Source organism: Podarcis vaucheri (genome assembly GCF_965113315.1).
Source record: "Podarcis vaucheri genome assembly, chromosome: 8".
NCBI classification, from domain to species: Eukaryota; Metazoa; Chordata; class Lepidosauria; order Squamata; family Lacertidae; genus Podarcis; species Podarcis vaucheri.
Genome location: NC_138766.1, coordinates 1804484 through 1826710, shown reverse-complemented (window position 1 = coordinate 1826710; position 22227 = coordinate 1804484). Strand labels below are relative to the sequence as shown.

Here is a 22227-nt window from a genome sequence, read left to right as displayed (position 1 = left end):
ATGCCTCGAATGGCTTTTTCTTACTCCTCCTCCCCCAGCAGGCCAAGCGTCGAAAGACCCGCCTCTTACTTCAATGAATAGCTAGTTCCGGGCTCTTCTTCCGATTCAGATGAGAAACTGCTGATAAGCTCTTTCGGCTCTCTATAAGTGCTAGTCTCCCCCCTCGGCTCTCTAGCCGTTGGCACTTCCCTGACAGCGGGGTACAAATAATAAATTACTATTACCGTATTTTTCTCCCCATAGGACGCACTTTTCCCCCTCCAAAAATGAAGGGGAAATGTGTGTGCGTCCTATGGGGCGAATGCAGGCTTTTGCTGAAGCCTGGAGAGCCCCACCAGCAGCCCCACAAGCTCGGGGGACAGCGGGGAGGCGGAACGCTGCCATCCCACTGTCCCCCAACCTGGTTTGGAGGCTGGTGGCGGGGAGAAGTGCTTCTCCCCACCACCAGCCCCGCAAGCTCGGGGGACAGCGGGGAGGCGCAGCGCAGCTCGGGCTTCCCCAGCCCCGTGCCTGGGGGAAAAATAATTTCTTTCACTTTATTTCCCCCCAAAAAAATTAGGTGCGTCCTATGGGCCGGTGCGTCCTATAGGGCAAAAAATACGGTACTAATTATATGGAATGCCATGCCTTGGGTATATCTGTTTGACACTCTCTCTAATTACTTTTATTTGGGTTTTTAAAGACACATCTATTTTCCAGAAGGCATTGGTATTTTTATTGGGCTGATTTATTGGGGTTGTTCTGGAATTCTGTGTTATTTTAAAGGACTTCTAAAGTGTGTGTGTGTGTGTGTGTGTGTGTGTGTGTGTACATAGATGATTAGATAGATGATAGATAGGTAGATGATGATGATAGATAGATAGATAGATAGATGATAGATAGATAGATAGATAGATAGATAGATAGATAGATGATAGATGATAGATAGATATAGATAGAAGATGATGATAGATAGATGATAGATATAGATAGATAGATGTTGTTTATTATTTATTGTTAGGAATTTGTTATCTCTGACACTTTTGCATAGAAAGGTGGGTATAAATCTGCTAAAATAAGAAAATAATGTATGAAAGTATTCCATATGTTCGATTGACTTACTGATTGAAAAGAAACCAAGCTTTATTCAATTTCCTATGAACAGTTAACAATTATTTTATTAGAGACTTTGATCATTCATTGAAGTCCCAGTGATACCTAACATCCAGCAAAAGAAAATTATTCTTATCTGGAGAACTGGGCTGCCAAGTAAATGCTTTGCTTGAACTCTTTCTTTAAGGATTGCCCATGACACTATCTAGCTTCCCACATGGCAAGTGTGGGTCAATAATAAGTAGCAGCCCGGGGTGTCACAGCGAAGATTGAGGCCAAGGGGAATTTTAGCCACTTAAGAACTTTGCACAAAGCCAAACCAAACCAAACAAAAACCCTCTTTATTCTTTCCATCAGTCAGTTTTTGAATTAAAAACTGTGTGCAGTTTTTGTCTACTTTCTAATTGGTGGTGGCAGAGAGAAACAGAGGCTGAGCTTTCTTTCTGGATGGTAGGACCCCAGCCATCTCCCCCAAGGGCAGGCCCAGGCAGAACTTGTCTGAGGCCCAGGACAGGAGTCTTGTTAAAATAAAGTTATAAGCTCAAACACAAAAGCAGCTGGTCCCTGGGTGAGCCCCACGGCCAGCTTAGTCCTCCAAGGTCTGGGGCAAGTGTACCCAGCTCCCTATCCTTTGCACGGGCCTGCCCGAGGGTCCTGGGCCCTTGGCCCTTGCTTTGGGTTGTTCCCAGGGCCTTGCAGAGCCAGGCAGAGGCCCGGGCCAGGTAGATAATGTGCCCCCCTTTTTTACCCTGGGGATAACTGAAGTCTTATAAATAAGTAAGTATATAAATAATTTTCACAAAGTTATGCTGACAAATACCGGTAATTTTATTTCAGGGCTTGAACCGTATCTGCATATAAAGACAAAATGGAAAATATAGATATACAATAGTTCTTTTTAAAAATACACAGGGAAAAGGATTATTTTAGGTATTTACATTTAAAAATGCTTTCCTAGCTTTCTTTTCTGCAAATTCTTGAATAACACAGGAAAAATCAAGCAACTTTGCCTTATTGTGGTTTATGTTATCATTGCTAAACCATTTAGGCGTCCTTTGCGCCTCCGCGTCCCCCCCCCCCGTGCATCCCCTGCGATTGTGAATATGCTGACCAAGGCCCCCTTTGGAATCTGAAGTGGCCGATATTGCCCACCTCTGCCTGGGCCTGGTTGTTCCTGGGTGCCACCAGTTCCAGGTGGCTTCAGATCTTTCTTGGTCAGAATGTCTTTGGAATAGTTGTCTAGTGTGGTTAGTTATGACATCTATCCATTTATTCCCTCCAAACAAAGGTCTAACTTGTGGAGCTGAGTGGAGCTGACACCCACTTTACAGCTATGCCCCTGGCATTGCGCACTGTGCTGCCCCTGCCCTTGATGTCTCTATGTTGACTGCATGCCTACATGTGAGCAGCAGCTTATGTGGCCATGCCCCTGTGCAAACATTTGCACTCAACGCGCAAATGTCTGGGATGGAGCCAGGAGGCAGGGTTCTGCTCCACACATTAGCTCTATCCGGGGGGGGGGGGGGTTGAGTAAACTGGGTTACAGTCATGATAAATGTATTCAATTGGTTGGGAGGAGATGTGTGCATTCTTGATAGTGCATGTTCTTGATAGTGCATTAGTAGTGGATTTATTCTGCTTTAGTTTGTTCTGTGATGCTACCACATTATTGCTGTCTATTCACAGCTCAATGAAAGTGGGTTAAAAATAAATCAGAACATTTGGGTCCCTTCAAACATCCTTTTTATTGAACAGCCACAGGAAGAACAAAGAAACTGTGGGGTCACTCAGAGGAGAAGATGGTGAAATGCAAACAGGGGACACAGAAAGGGCTGAACTACTCAATGCCTTCTTTGCCTCAGTCTTCTCCGATAAAGAAAACAATGCCCGACCTGAAGAATTTGGAGCAAATGATTCAGCAAAGGAAACACAGCCCAGAATAACTAAGGAGATAGTACAAGAATATTTGGCTAGTTTAGATGTATTCAAGTCTCCAGGGCCAGATGAACTGCATCCAAGAGTATTAAAAGAACTGGCAGATGTGATCTCAGAACCACTGGCAGTCATCTTTGAGAATTCCTGGAGAACAGGCGAAGTCGCGGCAGACTGGAGGAGGGCAAATGTTGTCCCTATTTTCAAAAAGGGGAAAAGAGAGGACCCAAATAATTACCGCCCAGTCAGTCTGACATCAATAGCAGGGAAGATTCTGGAGCAGATCATTAAGCAAACAGTCTGTGAGCACCTAGAAAGGAATGCTGTGATCACCAATAGTCAGCATGGATTTCTGAAAAATAAGTCATGTCAGACTAACCTGATCTCGTTTTTTGACAGAATTACAAGCCTGGTAGATGAAGGGAACGCAGTGGATGTAGCCTACCTTGATTTCAGCAAGGCATTTGACAAGGTGCCCCATGATATTCTTGTAAAGAAGCTGGTAAAATGCGGTCTTGACTATGCTACCACTCAGTGGATTTGTAACTGGCTGACTGCCCGAACCCAAAGGGTGCTCATCAATGGTTCCTCTTCATCCTGGAGAAGAGTGACTAGTGGGGTGCCACAGGGTTCTGTCTTGGGCCCGGTCTTATTCAACATCTTTATCAACGACTTGGATGATGGACTCAAGGGCATCCTGATCAAATTTGCAGATGACACCAAACTGGGAGGGGTGGCTAACACCCCAGAGGACAGGATCACACTTCAAAACGACCTTGACAGATTAGAGAACTGGGCAAAAATAAACAAGATGAATTTTAACAGGGAGAAATGTAAAGTATTGCACTTGGGCAAAAAAAAATGAGAGGCACAAATACAAGATGGGTGACACCTGGCTTGAGAGCAGTACATGTGAAAAGGATCTAGGAGTCTTGGTTGACCACAAACTTGACATGAGCCAACAGTGTGACGCAGCAGCTAAAAAAGCCAATGCAATTCTGGGCTGCATCAATAGGAGTATAGCATCTAGATCAAGGGAAGTAATAGTGCCACTGTATTCTGCTCTGGTCAGACCACACCTGGAGTACTGTGTCCAGTTCTGGGCACCACAATTCAAGAAGGACACTGACAAACTGGAACGTGTCCAGAGGAGGGCAACCAAAATGGTCAAAGGCCTGGAAACGATGCCTTATGAGGAACGGCTAAGGGAGCTGGGCATGTTTAGCCTGGAGAAGAGGAGGTTAAGGGGTGATATGATAGCCATGTTCAAATATATAAAAGGATGTCACATAGAGGAGGGAGAAAGGTTGTTTTCTGCTGCTCCGGAGAAGCGGACACGGAGCAATGGATCCAAACTACAAGAAAGAAGATTCCACCTAAACATTAGGAAGAACTTCCTGACAGTAAGAGCTGTTCGACAGTGGAATTTGCTGCCAAGGAGTGTGGTGGAGTCTCCTACTTTGGAGGTCTTTAAGCAGAGGCTTGACAACCATATGTCAGGAGTGCTCTGATGGTGTTTCCTGCTTGGCAGGGGGTTGGACTCGATGGCCCTTGTGGTCTCTTCCAACTCTATGATTCTATGATTCTATGATTTGCACTCGTGATACTGTTGTGGCAGTCCTATGTGATTCCACTTTCAATACTGTTTGCACCTGTAAAGGTTTGGGTTGGTTACATGGCATCATTTCCAGTGAGTGAATATTCTGTAACTTCCTGCTGATCTCCCACCAGATGTCTTAGTGAATGGCACCATAGCACATATTTCAAAATATGTCAGTTCATTGCGTACATACTGAAGTACAAAGGAAGAAAGTAAACAGCCTGTATAAAGTAAAGAACAATCATGCAAGCTATGTGACATGTTGGGAAATAGTAAGTTCTGTAACTGTGGGAACTGTTTGAATCTCTCTTCTCAGAGAAATGTACCTGTTGGAGTTTATGTGTTATAGTCTGCCTTAAGATTCACCTTTGCTGAATAACTTTTTCATATTGCTCATTTAAGAGAAACCAAATAAAACTCTCAGAAAGAGAGCAGAAATGGACTTCAGGATTGTTGTTGTTTAGTCGTTGTCAGGGAACTGACATCGGAGCTAGAGGCGGAGGGAAGGCTCTCAAATGATGCTGGAGAAGGGCCCAACAGGGAGAGAGGCAGCTCCGCAGATGGGGAAGCAAATCAGCGCAACACCAGGGATATAGAGGGGCTGATGGGGAAATCGGCGAGAGGGCTCCAGGACTCTTCACAAGCGGGGAGAGCACGGGTCCTCCACTACCCACGCCCACCCTGCGCAGAAGACTTCCGCGCAGAGAGAGTAGGAGGAGACTGGGTGTCAAACAACTTTTATGTTGGAAAAGATTTAAGAAACGCCCACTGACGGATTCTGCTAGCGACTGAGGCAGCCACGGAGTGAAGGGCTGCCCAGACTGAAAGGTTTAGCAAGGCAACAAAGCCTGGAGAGGCGGCAACTTACGCACGAGCAACCCATATATATTACAGTCGTTTAGTCATAGAATCATAGACTAAAAGGGGAAAAGAGAGGACCCAAATAATTACCGCCCAGTCAGTCTGACATCAATACCAGGGAAGATTCTGGAACAGATCATTAAGCAAACAGTCTGTGAGCACCTAGAAAGGAATGCTGTGATCACCAATAGTCAGCATGGATTTCTGAAAAATAAGTCATGTCAGACTAACCTGATCTCGTTTTTTGACAGAATTACAAGCCTGGTAGATGAAGGGAACGCAGTGGATGTAGCCTACCTTGATTTCAGCAAGGCATTTGACAAGGTGCCCCATGATATTCTTGTAAAGAAGCTGGTAAAATGCGGTCTTGACTATGCTACCATTCAGTGGATTTGTAACTGGCTGACTGCCCGAACCCAAAGGGTGCTCATCAATGGTTCCTCTTCATCCTGGAGAAGAGTGACTAGTGGGGTGCCACAGGGTTCTGTCTTGGGCCCGGTCTTATTCAACATCTTTATCAACGACTTGGATGATGGACTCAAGGGCATCCTGATCAAATTTGCAGATGACACCAAACTGGGAGGGGTGGCTAACACCCCAGAGGACAGGATCACACTTCAAAACGACCTTGACAGATTAGAGAACTGGGCAAAAACAAACAAGATGAATTTTAACAGGGAGAAATGTAAAGTATTGCACTTGGGCAAAAAAATTGAGAGGCACAAATACAAGATGGGTGACACCTGGCTTGAGAGCAGTACATGTGAAAAGGATCTAGGAGTCTTGGTTGACCACAAACTTGACATGAGCCAACAGTGTGACGCGGCAGCTAAAAAAGCCAATGCAATTCTGGGCTGCATCAATAGGAGTATAGCATCTAGATCAAGGGAAGTAATAGTGCCACTGTATTCTGCTCTGGTCAGACCACACCTGGAGTACTGTGTCCAGTTCTGGGCACCACAATTCAAGAAGGACACTGACAAACTGGAACGTGTCCAGAGGAGGGCAACCAAAATGGTCAAAGGCCTGGAAACGATGCCTTATGAGGAACGGCTAAGGGAGCTGGGCATGTTTAGCCTGGAGAAGAGGAGGTTAAGGGGTGATATGATAGCCATGTTCAAATATATAAAAGGATGTCACATAGAGGAGGGAGAAAGGTTGTTTTCTGCTGCTCCGGAGAAGCGGACACGGAGCAATGGATCCAAACTACAAGAAAGAAGATTCCACCTAAACATTAGGAAGAACTTCCTGACAGTAAGAGCTGTTCGACAGTGGAATTTGCTGCCAAGGAGTGTGGTGGAGTCTCCTACTTTGGAGGTCTTTAAGCAGAGGCTTGACAACCATATGTCAGGAGTGCTCTGATGGTGTTTCCTGCTTGGCAGGTGGTTGGACTCGATGGCCCTTGTGGTCTCTTCCAACTCTATGATTCTATGATTTGCACTCGTGATACTGTTGTGGCAGTCCTATGTGATTCCACTTTCAATACTGTTTGCACCTGTAAAGGTTTGGGTTGGTTACATGGCATCATTTCCAGTGAGTGAATATTCTGTAACTTCCTGCTGATCTCCCACCAGATGTCTTAGTGAATGGCACCATAGCACATATTTCAAAATATGTCAGTTCATTGCGTACATACTGAAGTACAAAGGAAGAAAGTAAACAGCCTGTATAAAGTAAAGAACAATCATGCAAGCTATGTGACATGTTGGGAAATAGTAAGTTCTGTAACTGTGGGAACTGTTTGAATCTCTCTTCTCAGAGAAATGTACCTGTTGGAGTTTATGTGTTATAGTCTGCCTTAAGATTCACCTTTGCTGAATAACTTTTTCATATTGCTCATTTAAGAGAAACCAAATAAAACTCTCAGAAAGAGAGCAGAAATGGACTTCAGGATTGTTGTTGTTTAGTCGTTGTCAGGGAACTGACATCGGAGCTAGAGGCGGAGGGAAGGCTCTCAAATGATGCTGGAGAAGGGCCCAACAGGGAGAGAGGCAGCTCCGCAGATGGGGAAGCAAATCAGCGCAACACCAGGGATATAGAGGGGCTGATGGGGAAATCGGCGAGAGGGCTCCAGGACTCTTCACAAGCGGGGAGAGCACGGGTCCTCCACTACCCACGCCCACCCTGCGCAGAAGACTTCCGCGCAGAGAGAGTAGGAGGAGACTGGGTGTCAAACAACTTTTATGTTGGAAAAGATTTAAGAAACGCCCACTGACGGATTCTGCTAGCGACTGAGGCAGCCACGGAGTGAAGGGCTGCCCAGACTGAAAGGTTTAGCAAGGCAACAAAGCCTGGAGAGGCGGCAACTTACGCACGAGCAACCCATATATATTACAGTCGTTTAGTCATAGAATCATAGACTAAAAGGGGAAAAGAGAGGACCCAAATAATTACCGCCCAGTCAGTCTGACATCAATACCAGGGAAGATTCTGGAACAGATCATTAAGCAAACAGTCTGTGAGCACCTAGAAAGGAATGCTGTGATCACCAATAGTCAGCATGGATTTCTGAAAAATAAGTCATGTCAGACTAACCTGATCTCGTTTTTTGACAGAATTACAAGCCTGGTAGATGAAGGGAACGCAGTGGATGTAGCCTACCTTGATTTCAGCAAGGCATTTGACAAGGTGCCCCATGATATTCTTGTAAAGAAGCTGGTAAAATGCGGTCTTGACTATGCTACCATTCAGTGGATTTGTAACTGGCTGACTGCCCGAACCCAAAGGGTGCTCATCAATGGTTCCTCTTCATCCTGGAGAAGAGTGACTAGTGGGGTGCCACAGGGTTCTGTCTTGGGCCCGGTCTTATTCAACATCTTTATCAACGACTTGGATGATGGACTCAAGGGCATCCTGATCAAATTTGCAGATGACACCAAACTGGGAGGGGTGGCTAACACCCCAGAGGACAGGATCACACTTCAAAACGACCTTGACAGATTAGAGAACTGGGCAAAAACAAACAAGATGAATTTTAACAGGGAGAAATGTAAAGTACTGCACTTGGGCAAAAAAAATGAGAGGCACAAATACAAGATGGGTGACACCTGGCTTGAGAGCAGTACATGTGAAAAGGATCTAGGAGTCTTGGTTGACCACAAACTTGACATGAGCCAACAGTGTGACGCGGCAGCTAAAAAAGCCAATGCAATTCTGGGCTGCATCAATAGGAGTATAGCATCTAGATCAAGGGAAGTAATAGTGCCACTGTATTCTGCTCTGGTCAGACCACACCTGGAGTACTGTGTCCAGTTCTGGGCACCACAATTCAAGAAGGACACTGACAAACTGGAACGTGTCCAGAGGAGGGCAACCAAAATGGTCAAAGGCCTGGAAACGATGCCTTATGAGGAACGGCTAAGGGAGCTGGGCATGTTTAGCCTGGAGAAGAGGAGGTTAAGGGGTGATATGATAGCCATGTTCAAATATATAAAAGGATGTCACATAGAGGAGGGAGAAAGGTTGTTTTCTGCTGCTCCAGAGAAGCGGACACGGAGCAATGGATCCAAACTACAAGAAAGAAGATTCCACCTAAACATTAGGAAGAACTTCCTGACAGTAAGAGCTGTTCGACAGTGGAATTTGCTGCCAAGGAGTGTGGTGGAGTCTCCTACTTTGGAGGTCTTTAAGCAGAGGCTTGACAACCATATGTCAGGAGTGCTCTGATGGTGTTTCCTGCTTGGCAGGGGGTTGGACTCGATGGCCCTTGTGGTCTCTTCCAACTCTATGATTCTATGATTCTATGATTCTATAGTCGCAGCAATAAGTCTTGGTAGGGTACAGTATTTCCCAAAAGACCAAGTGTAAAGCAAAGGAAGCACAGAGCATCTATACAATTGTAGAAAAGACATGATTTCCTGCATCACCATTGGCAAAGAACACACATGCACAAAGCATGCCTAAGTAAGGTATTCTTCTACTTGGCTGCAGAACAGTTGCTTCCTGTATCTGGAGCTCAGGCCAGGCCAGGCGTAACTGGTCTTGTACTTGCAACTGTGGAAATGTCTTGTGGTTGTGATTTTGGGAATGAGTTTATGCAAACTCAGCACTCAGCAGGCTGATGTCAGCTGTGTACATGACGTGCAAACCTCAGAGTTATGGCACCTCTGAGTTATGGCTCTGAGGCTGGATCTATACAGATAAAAATACAGTAATTGACGAGTGTATCTGAGTCCTGAGTTCTGGCCCCTCGGAGTTATGACACTCAGGTTTCAGAAATAGATGCTGTGGAAGCAGAATGTGACAGAGAACGTGAGCATGGATGTGCATGCTGTTTTGACCCCGTGGGATTTAGGTTTGATGAGGGCCTAAGCTACTGAAGGTAATGGGAATGGGGCCCTTTATATGTCCAGCTGTCCTTGGTCAACAACAAATTGTCGCTGTTTTTTTGTGTTGAATATACAGTGGAACCTTCCTTTAAATTTTTTTTAGGGGGAGGCCCAAGAGAGTGGGGCCCTAAGCTACAGCTTGTTTAGCTTATACATAAATCCGGCCCAGCTCTAGGGTCCTGACACCTGTCCCTAGGTCATGGCATCCAGCTGGGTCCCAAATCATGGCATCTAGCTATTAGTATGATGTGATCCATAAAACACAGACATAGCATGATAATCCAGCCTGCCTTAGTCCATCAGAAACTCTCATAAAAGTTAGGAAAAGGAGGAGCTACTTTTGATGTGTACTGAAAAGGATTTAATGTTGTGGTTTCCTCTGTGGTTTGAGGGGTAGAGTGTTAAACTCCACTGGGATTTTGAGGAATGATCAAAGTTTTCAGCCTGAGAGCCAGAATCCTTCCTGGGCAACTTTCCAGAATGAGCCCCACAGCTGCTCACATTGGGCAGTTCAGGACACCTGTCTGCAACTTCCTTCCTTCAACATTGGCGCTCATTATTATACCTGGATGTCAGCCACAGAGTTGTTTGCCACATTGCTTTCCAATTCCAGTATTTTATCCCACACAACCAGGAAAAAGTGGTGCCAGAACTCAACACCTCCCTTGTTCTCTTATAATGGGAATGGTGCTCAGCTGAGAGGGGCCAGAACTGAGGTCCAGTGAGTTCTAGCTGGATAAAAGTCCTGTGCACAACATGCATTGAGTCCTGCATTGAGATAGATGATATAGAGATAGATGATAGATAGATAGAGATAGATAGATAGATAGATATATGATAGATAGATAGATGATAGATAGATATAGAGATAGATAGATATAGATAGAAGTAATTAGAGCCTGCCATAAGCTTTGCCTATATTGATTGATAATTCCTTGTTCTACTGATCTTAGCAAAAGGGTGAAGCTGATTTGCTTGAGAAAAGAAACATTTTGCAACAGATTGGGCAAGGAGGTACCCTGTCAAATTCCTCACATCATGTTCTTTTGCTTCTATGAGAGAGAAGTTAATGTGTCCTCTGTCTTTTGGCCTTATTTCAAAATATTTTAGGGCTGGGTGAGGAGAACTTGCATAATTTTCCAGTAAGCATTTTTCAGTCCTCAGTGTTGAATAAAAGAGAACATTGCAATGAAATGCAAATATTGACTTAATATATTGACTTATGTTCCTGTTCACCATGCTATGCTGGAAAAAAAGATGTTGCTCACCATTCCAATTTCTGAGTGGTGTGAGAATCCAGGGGTTCCATGCTCTTACACAGGGTTCAGTGTCCTTGCAGTGAGGGACAGCGGAGACTGTGGTGGGGGCTCACAGCATTAACTCCCCAAAAGGTCTCACTTCTGCCACGGTCACAGACTTGGATTCCAGCAGAAATCGAGTGTGGCTCCCCATCTCTGGCTTCTATCTTCAGCCTGCTTCCAACTCTCACATACAACTTAGACGGCTTACTGGGTGACCTTGAGCCAGTCATCATCTCTTAGCCTAATTTACAGTACAGTACAGGGTTCCAGTGAGAATGAATTGGGGGGGGGGAGGAGAACCATGGACACTAACCTTGAGATCCTTGGAAGATAAAGGTGGTATATAAATGTAATAAATAAAATAAAAATGAATTAAAGTAATGACTTGAGGATGTTCCCCATGAATAAAAATCTTGAAGGATCTATTTTGCAATCATTATGGACAATCAAAGTTTTCTTCCTTGTTAAAAAGCATTCTTACTGTACTTTTCTGTGTATAAGACTAGGTTTTTTTTTACTAAAAAATAATGTAAAAAGGCGGATAGTCTTATACACAGGGGCACACATGTTTTCTGGTACTCCGGAGGACAGGACCCATACCAGTGGATTCAAATTACATGAAAATATAAGCATCAGGAAGTATTTTCTGATGGTGAGAGCTGTTTGACGGTGGGACAGACTCCCTTGGGAGGTTGTACATGACCTTGGAGGTTTTTAAGCAGAGTTTGAATGGCCGTCTGTCAGGGATGCTTTAGCTGTGATTCCTGCACCTCAGGGGGTTGGGCTAGAGCAGTGTTTCCCAACCGGTGTTCCGCGGCACACAAGTGTGCCGTGAGATGTTGCCTGGTGTGCCGCGAGATGTTGCCTGGAGGGAGGCGGGCGAGGGCGTTTGCTTCCCGGAGGACTTGTGGGAAGCCGCCCCTTCCCTGGGCGACGCGCCGCCTCGCGACTCCGGAGTCAGTCCCGAGGGCTCTCGGAGGGACTCGCGAGCGACGGCGCGGCGGCTCCGGGGCGCGCTCAGCCGGGCCGCCGTGCACCCCCGCTGCAGCTGCCCAGCGTGGAGCGCGACGCGGAGCCGGCCGGGCTTGGAGGCGCCCAGGTAGGGCCGAGCCAGGCGGGGGCGGGGAGGTCTCGGTCTGCTGCGGGCGCAGGAGGGCGAGCGGGAGAGGGGGAGCCGTCGGGTCTCCTGGAAGGAAGCGAGGCGGCGGCTGAGGGGGATGCAGCCCCGTCCCCAGCAACAGGCGCTCCTCGAAGTGAGGCCACAAGTCGGGGCTCGGACAGGGCCTGGAAGCAGCGGCTCCGGCTCTTGGGAGCGGAGAAGGGGACTTCGAAAGCGGCCTGGAGGAGAAAAGCCCCGATGCAGCGAGAGCGGGGAGCGTGCTGCCTTGTCCAGGCCTCCTCGCTTTGTGCCGTCCGCTGCCGGGAGCAGGACACGGGGGCTCCTCGTTCGCATGCTTTCCCGGGTGATCGGTGAGGGTTAGGGTTAGGGTCCCTCAGTCCCTCGCTTTGCTGCCTCCTCCCCCCCCCCACCCCCAAAGCTTGGAGGTTCCCCGGCAAGGGGGAGGGAAAAAAATTGAAAACTTTCACTTTCGTGCGTCCCTCCCGGCGTGACGCTGCGCGCTGACGTCACGGGGCTGTAATGGTGGTGTGCCGCGAGATTTTTTTCATCAAACAAGTGTGCCTTTGCCCAAAAAAGGTTGGGAAACACTGGGCTAGAGGACCCTTGGAATCATTTCCAACTCTAGTAGTCTATGAATCGTAACAAATGAAATAGGCTGATTTTGTGGGGGAGTTTTTATTAAACAATATAATATTTTTTATATTTTATATTTTTTTAGAAGTAGTATTTAACTGATTGGGAGTGCAACATCTGCACAGGTTGAAGGAGGACATATAGACACTGTGATCTGTTTGGGGGCTCTTTGTGTATGAATCTACAATTCATCAAACAAAGGTAGAGGCAGAAGGGAAATCTCTAAGCTGGGGGGAGAGGAATGTAGGGGAAATCCCCCAGGCATGCAAAATAGGTATTGCTAGTTGTGATGTATTTCTCTTTCAAAGAATGCCTTTACCTTGTAGGACATTCAAGGTGAGCGTAATTGTTTGCAGTTGCATAATCTGCCTTCCTCGGTGTGCTTTGTTGATTGCTGCTCTTGGTTCATCACATTTTCTCCAAAAATAGGGGTGGATGTTGTGATATATGAAATTATTTGTTTGACAGAGTTTGCATTTCCACAGTGGAGCAGGTGATTAATCTATATTGCCTATTTAGGGTTTAATTAGGGTTCAATGTGCTTGAAGGGGATACATGATTGATAAATGGCACAGGCCTGTAGATCAACCCTGCCTGTCCACTGTATGTCCACCAAAATCTCCTGCTTAATTCAGTAAAGCTGAATTACTGTGTGGCGAAATGATTCATGTCTAAAATGTGTGCCACCAACATGAAAAGTTTGGAAAGCTCTTGATTAAGCCACAGGCATAGAGAAAACTGCCCAGCTCAGCTTAGCCCAAGTCATCACTTCCCACCTTAGGAGGAAATGGTAAATGGTATTTCTGTCTTCTGTAATCACTCTGATAAGATGTTGGCCGAAACAAAAGGGGTTTTGCAAGAACTATTGCGGACAAACAATGAAATAAATGTTCTTGTTCAGTTGCTGGTGGTATTGTGACTCACACTTCTGATTTTGTCATCCACCCAGTTGCACAAATTCCTTCTAAGCGCAAGCCCCCTGAAGGGAAATCCCCAGACCACACTATAAAGAGACTTCCCTCTCCATGCTTCATCAGATGTGTCCAAGCTGGGGAGATGAAGTCCATCAGTGCAGCTGGGCTGCTGTTTCTTCTGCAAAGTGCAGTTGCAGCAAATGTCACTGCAGCAAGGCCAACAACTGGGGTAAGAGATGTCTCTTGATTATTTATCATTAACTCCATATATTGTAGTTCTTTTCCTTCTGGCATAATCATCACAATATTATTCAGGTTAAATTGGGTGAGAGTGTTCAAAAGCAGCTGATTCCCAACTAAGTGCTGTGGTAGGTTTTCCAAAAAGCATCCCCCAAAAGATAGGGGAGGTCAGGAGGGAAGCAAAGGGTGGGGGGTTATTTTATATTTGTGTTGCTGTTGGTGTTTATATTATACCATCACAGTATACAGGAGGACAGGACCCTGCCCCAAAGGCCTTACAATTTAGAACTCACCACAGAGCAGACAACACAGTAAGAAGAGGGGAAAGGGAGGCAGGGATGAATTAGGCTTTATTTCAGTGACACCAAATTTATAGCCAATAGAACAGCATGTCCTTCAACATTTCCCTGATGAAAATAGGGATGTCCCATTCCATAATGCTCATTTTACTATTTATTTACACATCTTACTGGGTTGCCCCAGCTACTCTGGGCAGCTTCCAACTTATATAAAAACAAAAAAGATTAAACATTAAAGGATTGCCTTCAGATGGCTCAGGGGTCAGATAACTCCATACCCTCCAACATTTCTCCAATGAAAATAGGGACATCCTAAGGAAATGGAGGACATTCCAGGATCAAAGCAGAAATGGGAATGGCTCCTCTAAATCAAGGATGTCCCTGGAAAATAGAGACACTTGGAGTGTCTGGAACAGGTTTTATGAATCTTCTTACTAAAATTATTATTATTATTATTATTATTATTATTATTATTATTATTATTACTAAATATAAATTATGTAAGAACTATCTACTGGGTCACAAAAAATAGCAAGCAAGACCATAAAATTTGAATTGGTTGAAAATAAATCTGTTGCAAACCCTTACAGGAAGGCGGGGTGGATGGGAGAGAAACCCTAGGTTCTTTCATGCTATCTAATCTCATCCAGGGAAGGTTCCCAGCAGTCCAAACAACTGTGACCAAGAAACAGAACGCAGGGTGAGCAGTTTAGAAACATAAGAGTTGCACCTGCAATTTTGGACAAGGTTGCAGAGGCACCTGGTCCACCCCTGACCCTTGATGACCCTTCCACCACAGGCTTAGCTTCAAAAAGCAGCTGCAGGTAAGCCAGGCTTTCTCTGTTGAGACTTCTGTAGGTTTCATCAGGCAGAGGAAGCTGGAGAAGAATGCAGAGCTGCTGTTGACTTTCTCTGTCTGTTGTTGTTCTATGCCTGCCTTGTCTCTTCTTTAGCAGAGCAGGCACAATTTGCTTTTAGGGAACCTGCCTGCTCTCTCTGCAGGTGTTGCAGGAGCCTACATGTGCCTCATCTCACTGAGGGAAGATCCAAGGGCATGGTACTTCTCCATATTCAGTTTCCATTCAAAGGAGGGATCACTGGAACCTTACAATATTGTATCATACCTGAGCTTATGTATAAATGTTAGCATAACTGGAGGTAGACAGCTTTAGTGCTCAAACAAAGCAAGTTCCTGTGTCCCACATTAAATATGTGCTCCTGAAGGTAGGAGTCTATCAATTAATGAAGATGATCATCCAAATGTCATAGACCAAATGGAGCAAACAGCACGCGGACCTAGTGGTGGGAGGAAAAAATCCTTAAATAAGAGACACGGGGGAATGATTAATGGTCTTCAATGTCTGTACACTAATGCGCAAAGCATGGGAAATAAACAAGATGAGCTTGAGCTCTTGGTACAGCAAACTAAATATGACATAATAGGCATCACTGAAACCTGGTGGGATAAGTCCCACGATTGGAATGTAATAATGGGGGGATACAATCTATTTCAGAGAAACAGACCAGACAAGAAAGGAGGAGGAGTGGCGTTATATGTCAGGGATGTGTATACCTGTGAAGAGATCCAAGATTTAGATCCTCAAAGCCAAAGTGAGAGCATTTGGGTCAAAATTAAGGGAGAGAAGAATAACAGAGACCTCATTGTGGGAGTTTACTATAGATCCCCAAGCCAAACGGAGGACATAGATGATGCCTTCCTGGAACAGATGGCCAAGCATGCAAAAGGAAGGGAGATAGTAGTAATGGGGGACTTCAATTACCCGGATATTTGTTGGACGTCAAACTCAGCCAAGAGCATAAGGTCAAACAGATTCCTCACTGGCCTTGCAGACAACTTCATTGTCCAGAAAGTGGGAGAAGCAACAAGAGGAACAGCCATTTTAGATCTGGTCCTAACCAATGTTGATGACCTGGTTAGTGGGGTAGAAGTGGAAGGATCATTAGGCGCGAGTGATCATGCTCTTCTGAAGTTTACTATACAGCGGAAAGGAGCAGCCAAGCATACTAGGACTCAATTTCTTGACTTTAAGAAAGCCGACTTCATAAAACTTAGGGAAGTGCTGGGTGAGATCCCATGGACAACAATACTAAAAGGAAAGGGAGTTCATGATGGCTGGGAGTTTGTTAAGAGGGAGATAGTAAAAGCACAACGACAGGCAATACCAATGAGACGGAAACATGGAAGGTGCCTAAAGAAGCCAGGGTGGCTATCTAAAGAACTTTTAACTGAATTAAGATTAAAAAAGGATGTGTACAAAAAATGGAAAAGGGGGGAAACCACCAAAGAGGAATTCAAACAAATAGCCAGCACGTGTAGACACAAAGTCAGAAAAGCTAAAGCACAGAATGAACTCAGGCTTGCTAGAGAGGTTAAAAGCAACAAAAAAGGCTTTTATGGGTATGTTCGTAGCAAAAGGAAGAACAAAGAAACAATGGGGTCACTCAGAGGAGAAGATGGTGAAATGCAAACAGGGGACACAGAAAGGGCTGAACTACTCAATGCCTTCTTTGCCTCAGTCTTCTCCGATAAAGAAAACAATGCCCGACCTGAAGAATTTGGAGCAAATGATTCAGCAAAGGAAACACAGCCCAGAATAACTAAGGAGATAGTACAAGAATATTTAGCTAGTTTAGATGTATTCAAGTCTCCAGGGCCAGATGAACTGCATCCAAGAGTATTAAAAGAACTGGCAGATGTGATCTCAGAACCACTGGCAGTCATCTTTGAGAATTCCTGGAGAACAGGCGAAGTCCCGGCAGACTGGAGGAGGGCAAATGTTGTCCCTATTTTCAAAAAGGGGAAAAGAGAGGACCCAAATAATTACCGCCCAGTCAGTCTGACATCAATAGCAGGGAAGATTCTGGAGCAGATCATTAAGCAAACAGTCTGTGAGCACCTAGAAAGGAATGCTGTGATCACCAATAGTCAGCATGGATTTCTGAAAAATAAGTCATGTCAGACTAACCTGATCTCGTTTTTTGACAGAATTACAAGCCTGGTAGATGAAGGGAACGCAGTGGATGTAGCCTACCTTGATTTCAGCAAGGCATTTGACAAGGTGCCCCATGATATTCTTGTAAAGAAGCTGGTAAAATGCGGTCTTGACTATGCTACCACTCAGTGGATTTGTAACTGGCTGACTGACCGAACCCAAAGGGTGCTCATCAATGGTTCCTCTTCATCCTGGAGAAGAGTGACTAGTGGGGTGCCACAGGGTTCTGTCTTGGGCCCGGTCTTATTCAACATCTTTATCAACGACTTGGATGATGGACTCAGGGGCATCCTGATCAAATTTGCAGATGACACCAAACTGGGAGGGGTGGCTAACACCCCAGAGGACAGGATCACACTTCAAAACGACCTTGACAGATTAGAGAACTGGGCAAAAATAAACAAGATGAATTTTAACAGGGAGAAATGTAAAGTATTGCACTTGGGCAAAAAAAATGAGAGGCACAAATACATCAGAGCACTCCTGACATATGGTTGTCAAGCCTCTGCTTAAAGACCTCCAAAGTAGGAGACTCCACCACACTCCTTGGCAGCAAATTCCACTGTCGAACAGCTCTTACTGTCAGGAAGTTCTTCCTAATGTTTAGGTGGAATCTTCTTTCTTGTAGTTTGGATCCATTGCTCTGTGTCCGCTTCTCCGGAGCAGCAGAAAACAACCTTTCTCCCTCCTCTATGTGACATCCTTTTATATATTTGAACATGGCTATCATATCACCCCTTAACCTCCTCTTCTCCAGGCTAAACATGCCCAGCTCCCTTAGCCGTTCCTCATAAGGCATCGTTTCCAGGCCTTTGACCATTTTGGTTGCCCTCCTCTGGACACGTTCCAGTTTGTCAGTGTCCTTCTTGAATTGTGGTGCCCAGAACTGGACACAGTACTCCAGGTGTGGTCTGACCAGAGCAGAATACAGTGGCACTATTACTTCCCTTGATCTAGATGCTATACTCCTATTGATGCAGCCCAGAATTGCATTGGCTTTTTTAGCTGCCGCGTCACACTGTTGGCTCATGTCAAGTTTGCGGTCAACCAAGACTCCTAGATCCTTTTCACATGTACTGCTCTCAAGCCAGGTGTCACCCATCTTGTATTTGTGCCTCTCATTTTTTTTGCCCAAGTGCAATACTTTACATTTCTCCCTGTTAAAATTCATCTTGTTAATTTTTGCCCAGTTCTCTAATCTGTCAAGGTCGTTTTGAAGTGTGATCCTGTCCTCTGGGGTGTTAGCCACCCCTCCCAGTTTGGTGTCATCTGCAAATTTGATCAGGATGCCCTTGAGTCCATCATCCAAGTCGTTGATAAAGATGTTGAATAAGACCAGGCCCAAGACAGAACCCTGTGGCACCCCACTAGTCACTCTTCTCCAGGATGAAGAGGAACCATTGATGAGCACCCTTTGGGTTCGGTCAGTCAGCCAGTTACAAATCCACTGAGTGGTAGCATAGTCAAGACCGCATTTTACCAGCTTCTTTACAAGAATATCATGGGGCACCTTGTCAAATGCCTTGCTGAAATCAAGGTAGGCTACATCCACTGCGTTCCCTTCATCTACCAGGCTTGTAATTCTGTCAAAAAACGAGATCAGGTTAGTCTGACATGACTTATTTTTCAGAAATCCATGCTGACTATTGGTGATCACAGCATTCCTTTCTAGGTGCTCACAGACTGTTTGCTTAATGATCTGCTCCAGAATCTTCCCTGCTATTGATGTCAGACTGACTGGGCGGTAATTATTTGGGTCCTCTCTTTTCCCCTTTTTGAAAATAGGGACAACATTTGCCCTCCTCCAGTCTGCCGGGACTTCGCCTGTTCTCTTCGCCTGTCAAACAACAACACAACAACAGCAATGGTGGTGTGGTAATTATAGAATTATGAGTATGGTACTTTGGGGAATTACTGATGTACTGTAAATATCTAGCCTCTTTTCTTCACTTTGAACTTGCTTGAGCACACAACATGAAGAGGGAAAAGGAGTGCTCAACAGGAATGACACCCACTAAATAGATTTTGTTTCTTATCAATGACCAATGAAGTCAAACAGGCCAGTTGTTCTCTCAGGCTTTTACCCTTTTGTGTCAATAATTGTATAACATTCATGTTGTTTTCCCCAACCCCAATTTTCTTGCAGCCATTTGCTAATGTGACTGGTTCTGTGGATGACCACAAAGTTTGCCGATGTTCCGTCTTCTTACCAGACACCACATTCCCTGTGCAGAGAATGGAGAGCCTTGAGATCTTAGCCCAACAGCTCTCAAATAAATTTGAGAGTGAGCTTTCAAAAGTAAGTTACTTTAAAAAATAAATAAAAGTATACACCTCTGTAATCAGCACATATAGTTTCTGGTTTTTTAAAACTAAGTTGAGAGAGAGAGGGAGGGAGAAATCAGCTCCCATTTGTTTCACAGGGTCTGTGCAGAATAGCTTCTCAGTAGATAGTGCACAGTGATGTTACACAACCTTTTATATTTTTTCTGGTCTAATTGGCAACTGCAGGCTTTAATCTGTTTGATTAAGCACCTAAGACTTTGGCTCCTGCAGTTTAATCAGATAATCTTAATCAGTTAGCCTGTGAATTAAGGGACCACTTGATCATTGCTGTTATAATTCTGGTGTGTTATTGGCAGTGTTGCTATTATCATTTTATTTCTTATGCCACACCCTTGCATAAGAGCTCTGGGTGACTGATAGGTCACCCTGTTCCAAGGACAGGTGCAGCTAGCAAACCAGTCAAAGCTGAGCCAACCACTCAGGGCACTTGAGCACCTACGGCTTGGAAGCACCCCCAGACTACAAACCTGTTCTTTTAGGGGGAGTGGCACCCCATGTGGAACATGACATTCACCTATTTCTTTGAACCAGAGTCTCTGTCTTATCAGAATTCAACCTCAGTTTACTGGCCGTCATCCAACCCATCCCAGTGTTCAGGCATCATTCCAGCACTTGCACAGCCCTTTCTGATTTGGATAGTATGAAGAGAAAGAGTTGATTTTCATCAGCATGCTGATGGTAACATGCTTCAAATATCCAGATGAGGCCATCCAATGGATTGAAATAGATGTTGACTAGCATGGGAGACAAAACAGAACTTGCCATGGGGTTGAACAGAAGTCAGAAACACAAAGGAAAAGATTAAAAATGGCCTTTCCTTCAAAGAACGAGAGTTAGCTTTGTCACATTGCATTGTAATCTATACTTCCTTTAACTTTCAAAAAGGCACATGTCCTGAGGTTCTGTGCAGGCGTAATTAATAAAATCAGAGGTTAAAAAGCAGCCAGTTAATCAAGTGAAATGTTTTCCTTGGTTGAGAACCCCACATTAAGCATATTGCTTAACATACTGGGGTTGAGGGGTGTCTGTGGATACAGAATCTACTGATTAGCCTCGCTTTTACTGTAACGGCAGGGGAAGCTCCTGTTATTATTGTGGCAGGTAGTTATGGGGGAAAGCAAGGTGGATCTTCTCACATAAAAGAAGGTTGATAATAGCCTGATACTCCTCCTTTCTGTCTGAAAATATTGCAAGACCTGAAGGTGGGGGATTCAACAGCTCCCTCTGCCTTGTGAAGCTGCACAACAGTGGGTTGTTTACATGTGGTCATGAGGCTGTCTAATTAAAGCAAAGCTGCTTAGCCTTTTGCTGTTTTGTGGTTTGCTTTAGGAATTCTGCTGCCTTTCCCTTGCAACATTCATTAAAATCCCCACAAATAAGCCCCAACATCTGTAATTTTGAGGAAGTGGGGGTGGGTGAGGTTTGGGGGGGGGGAAATACCTCATGCAGCCAAGAACCAGCATTTGACATTGGCTGCTTGATGAAAAATATGCAGGGTTTCAATTAGGTGTCCAGGAGATATTATTTGACTGCTCCAGGAACCAGACGTCGTAACAAATGAAGTGTCCTTGAATTAATCAGGAGGAAAGACAGAACACTAAATTATAAATTCTGGCCATAAATATTAATAAACTTTCTAACAGTATAATCAGGAAGAGATAAGAAGTTTAAGCATAAAAAAAAATCTACAACAGGGAGGTGGTGGAGACAGAGACAGTTCTCTGGGAACATTTGTTTTTTGCTTAAACAATTTTCTTTAAAGTAATAGGAATTATGACACACCTGCCCAGGGTGAGGCTTACATATGTTCACCTCTGTCCTCTTGTTGACGAATGTCCCTGTCTGCAGAGGAGAAGAGAGGATCCTGGCCCAGGAAGGAGTTGTGTTGGCTGAATGGGAACCACAAAGAGCCAGGGCAAGGAAACACCAACTGATAGTGGACGATCTGGCCCTAGATGCCAAGAATCTCCATAAATCTGTCTAATCCATGTAGGTGCCATCACTGCCTCTTGTGTGAGTGAATCTCACAGTATACAGCATATACAGCATAGCACCAACTACTAGGGGCAGAGGTGTCTTCAGCCCCCTCAATATTTTTTTCTCCATATTGAGAGGGAGAAGGAGGCCGAGCACCAAGCCGCCTCCTGCTCCCCCTCCTGCCAACAGGGACATCACTGATTGACAGGAGCTGCCTCGGCTTCTGATGTCAATCCATGATCTCCTCTTTCGATTGCTGCCCAGCCTCCAACAAGGCCTGCGAAGGCTGCCGATGCCCTTCAGAAAAGCAAGCTGCACTTCCGGAAGTGCACTTGTTCTTTTTTCCCTTTTTTTTTGAGTTTTGAATGCTTTGTTGTATTACTAAGTAACATAAATAGTCATTGGAAATAAAAAATAGAAGGAAATAAACAAGTACTCAATCCATGATTAATACACATTGTAAAAAAAGAAAAAAGAAAAGAAAAACGATTGGTGATTAAATTCACCATGACCTCCGATTCACCTGTTGTGTTACCCTCATTACATTTTTAACTACACACTGAACTTTAT

General features: G+C 44.9%; 1 protein-coding gene across 1 annotated transcript in view; it reads left to right on the top strand.

Moving 5' to 3' along the window:
- The window catches only part of OLFM4 (olfactomedin 4), a 39425-nt gene that overhangs the window by 1481 nt on the left and 15717 nt on the right, over positions 1-22227 (top strand). The window contains exons 2-3 of the mRNA XM_082234486.1: positions 13817-14010; positions 19481-19633. Of these exons, the coding sequence (XP_082090612.1) occupies positions 13817-14010; positions 19481-19633 (347 nt within the window). The remainder of the gene's footprint in view (positions 1-13816; positions 14011-19480; positions 19634-22227) is intronic.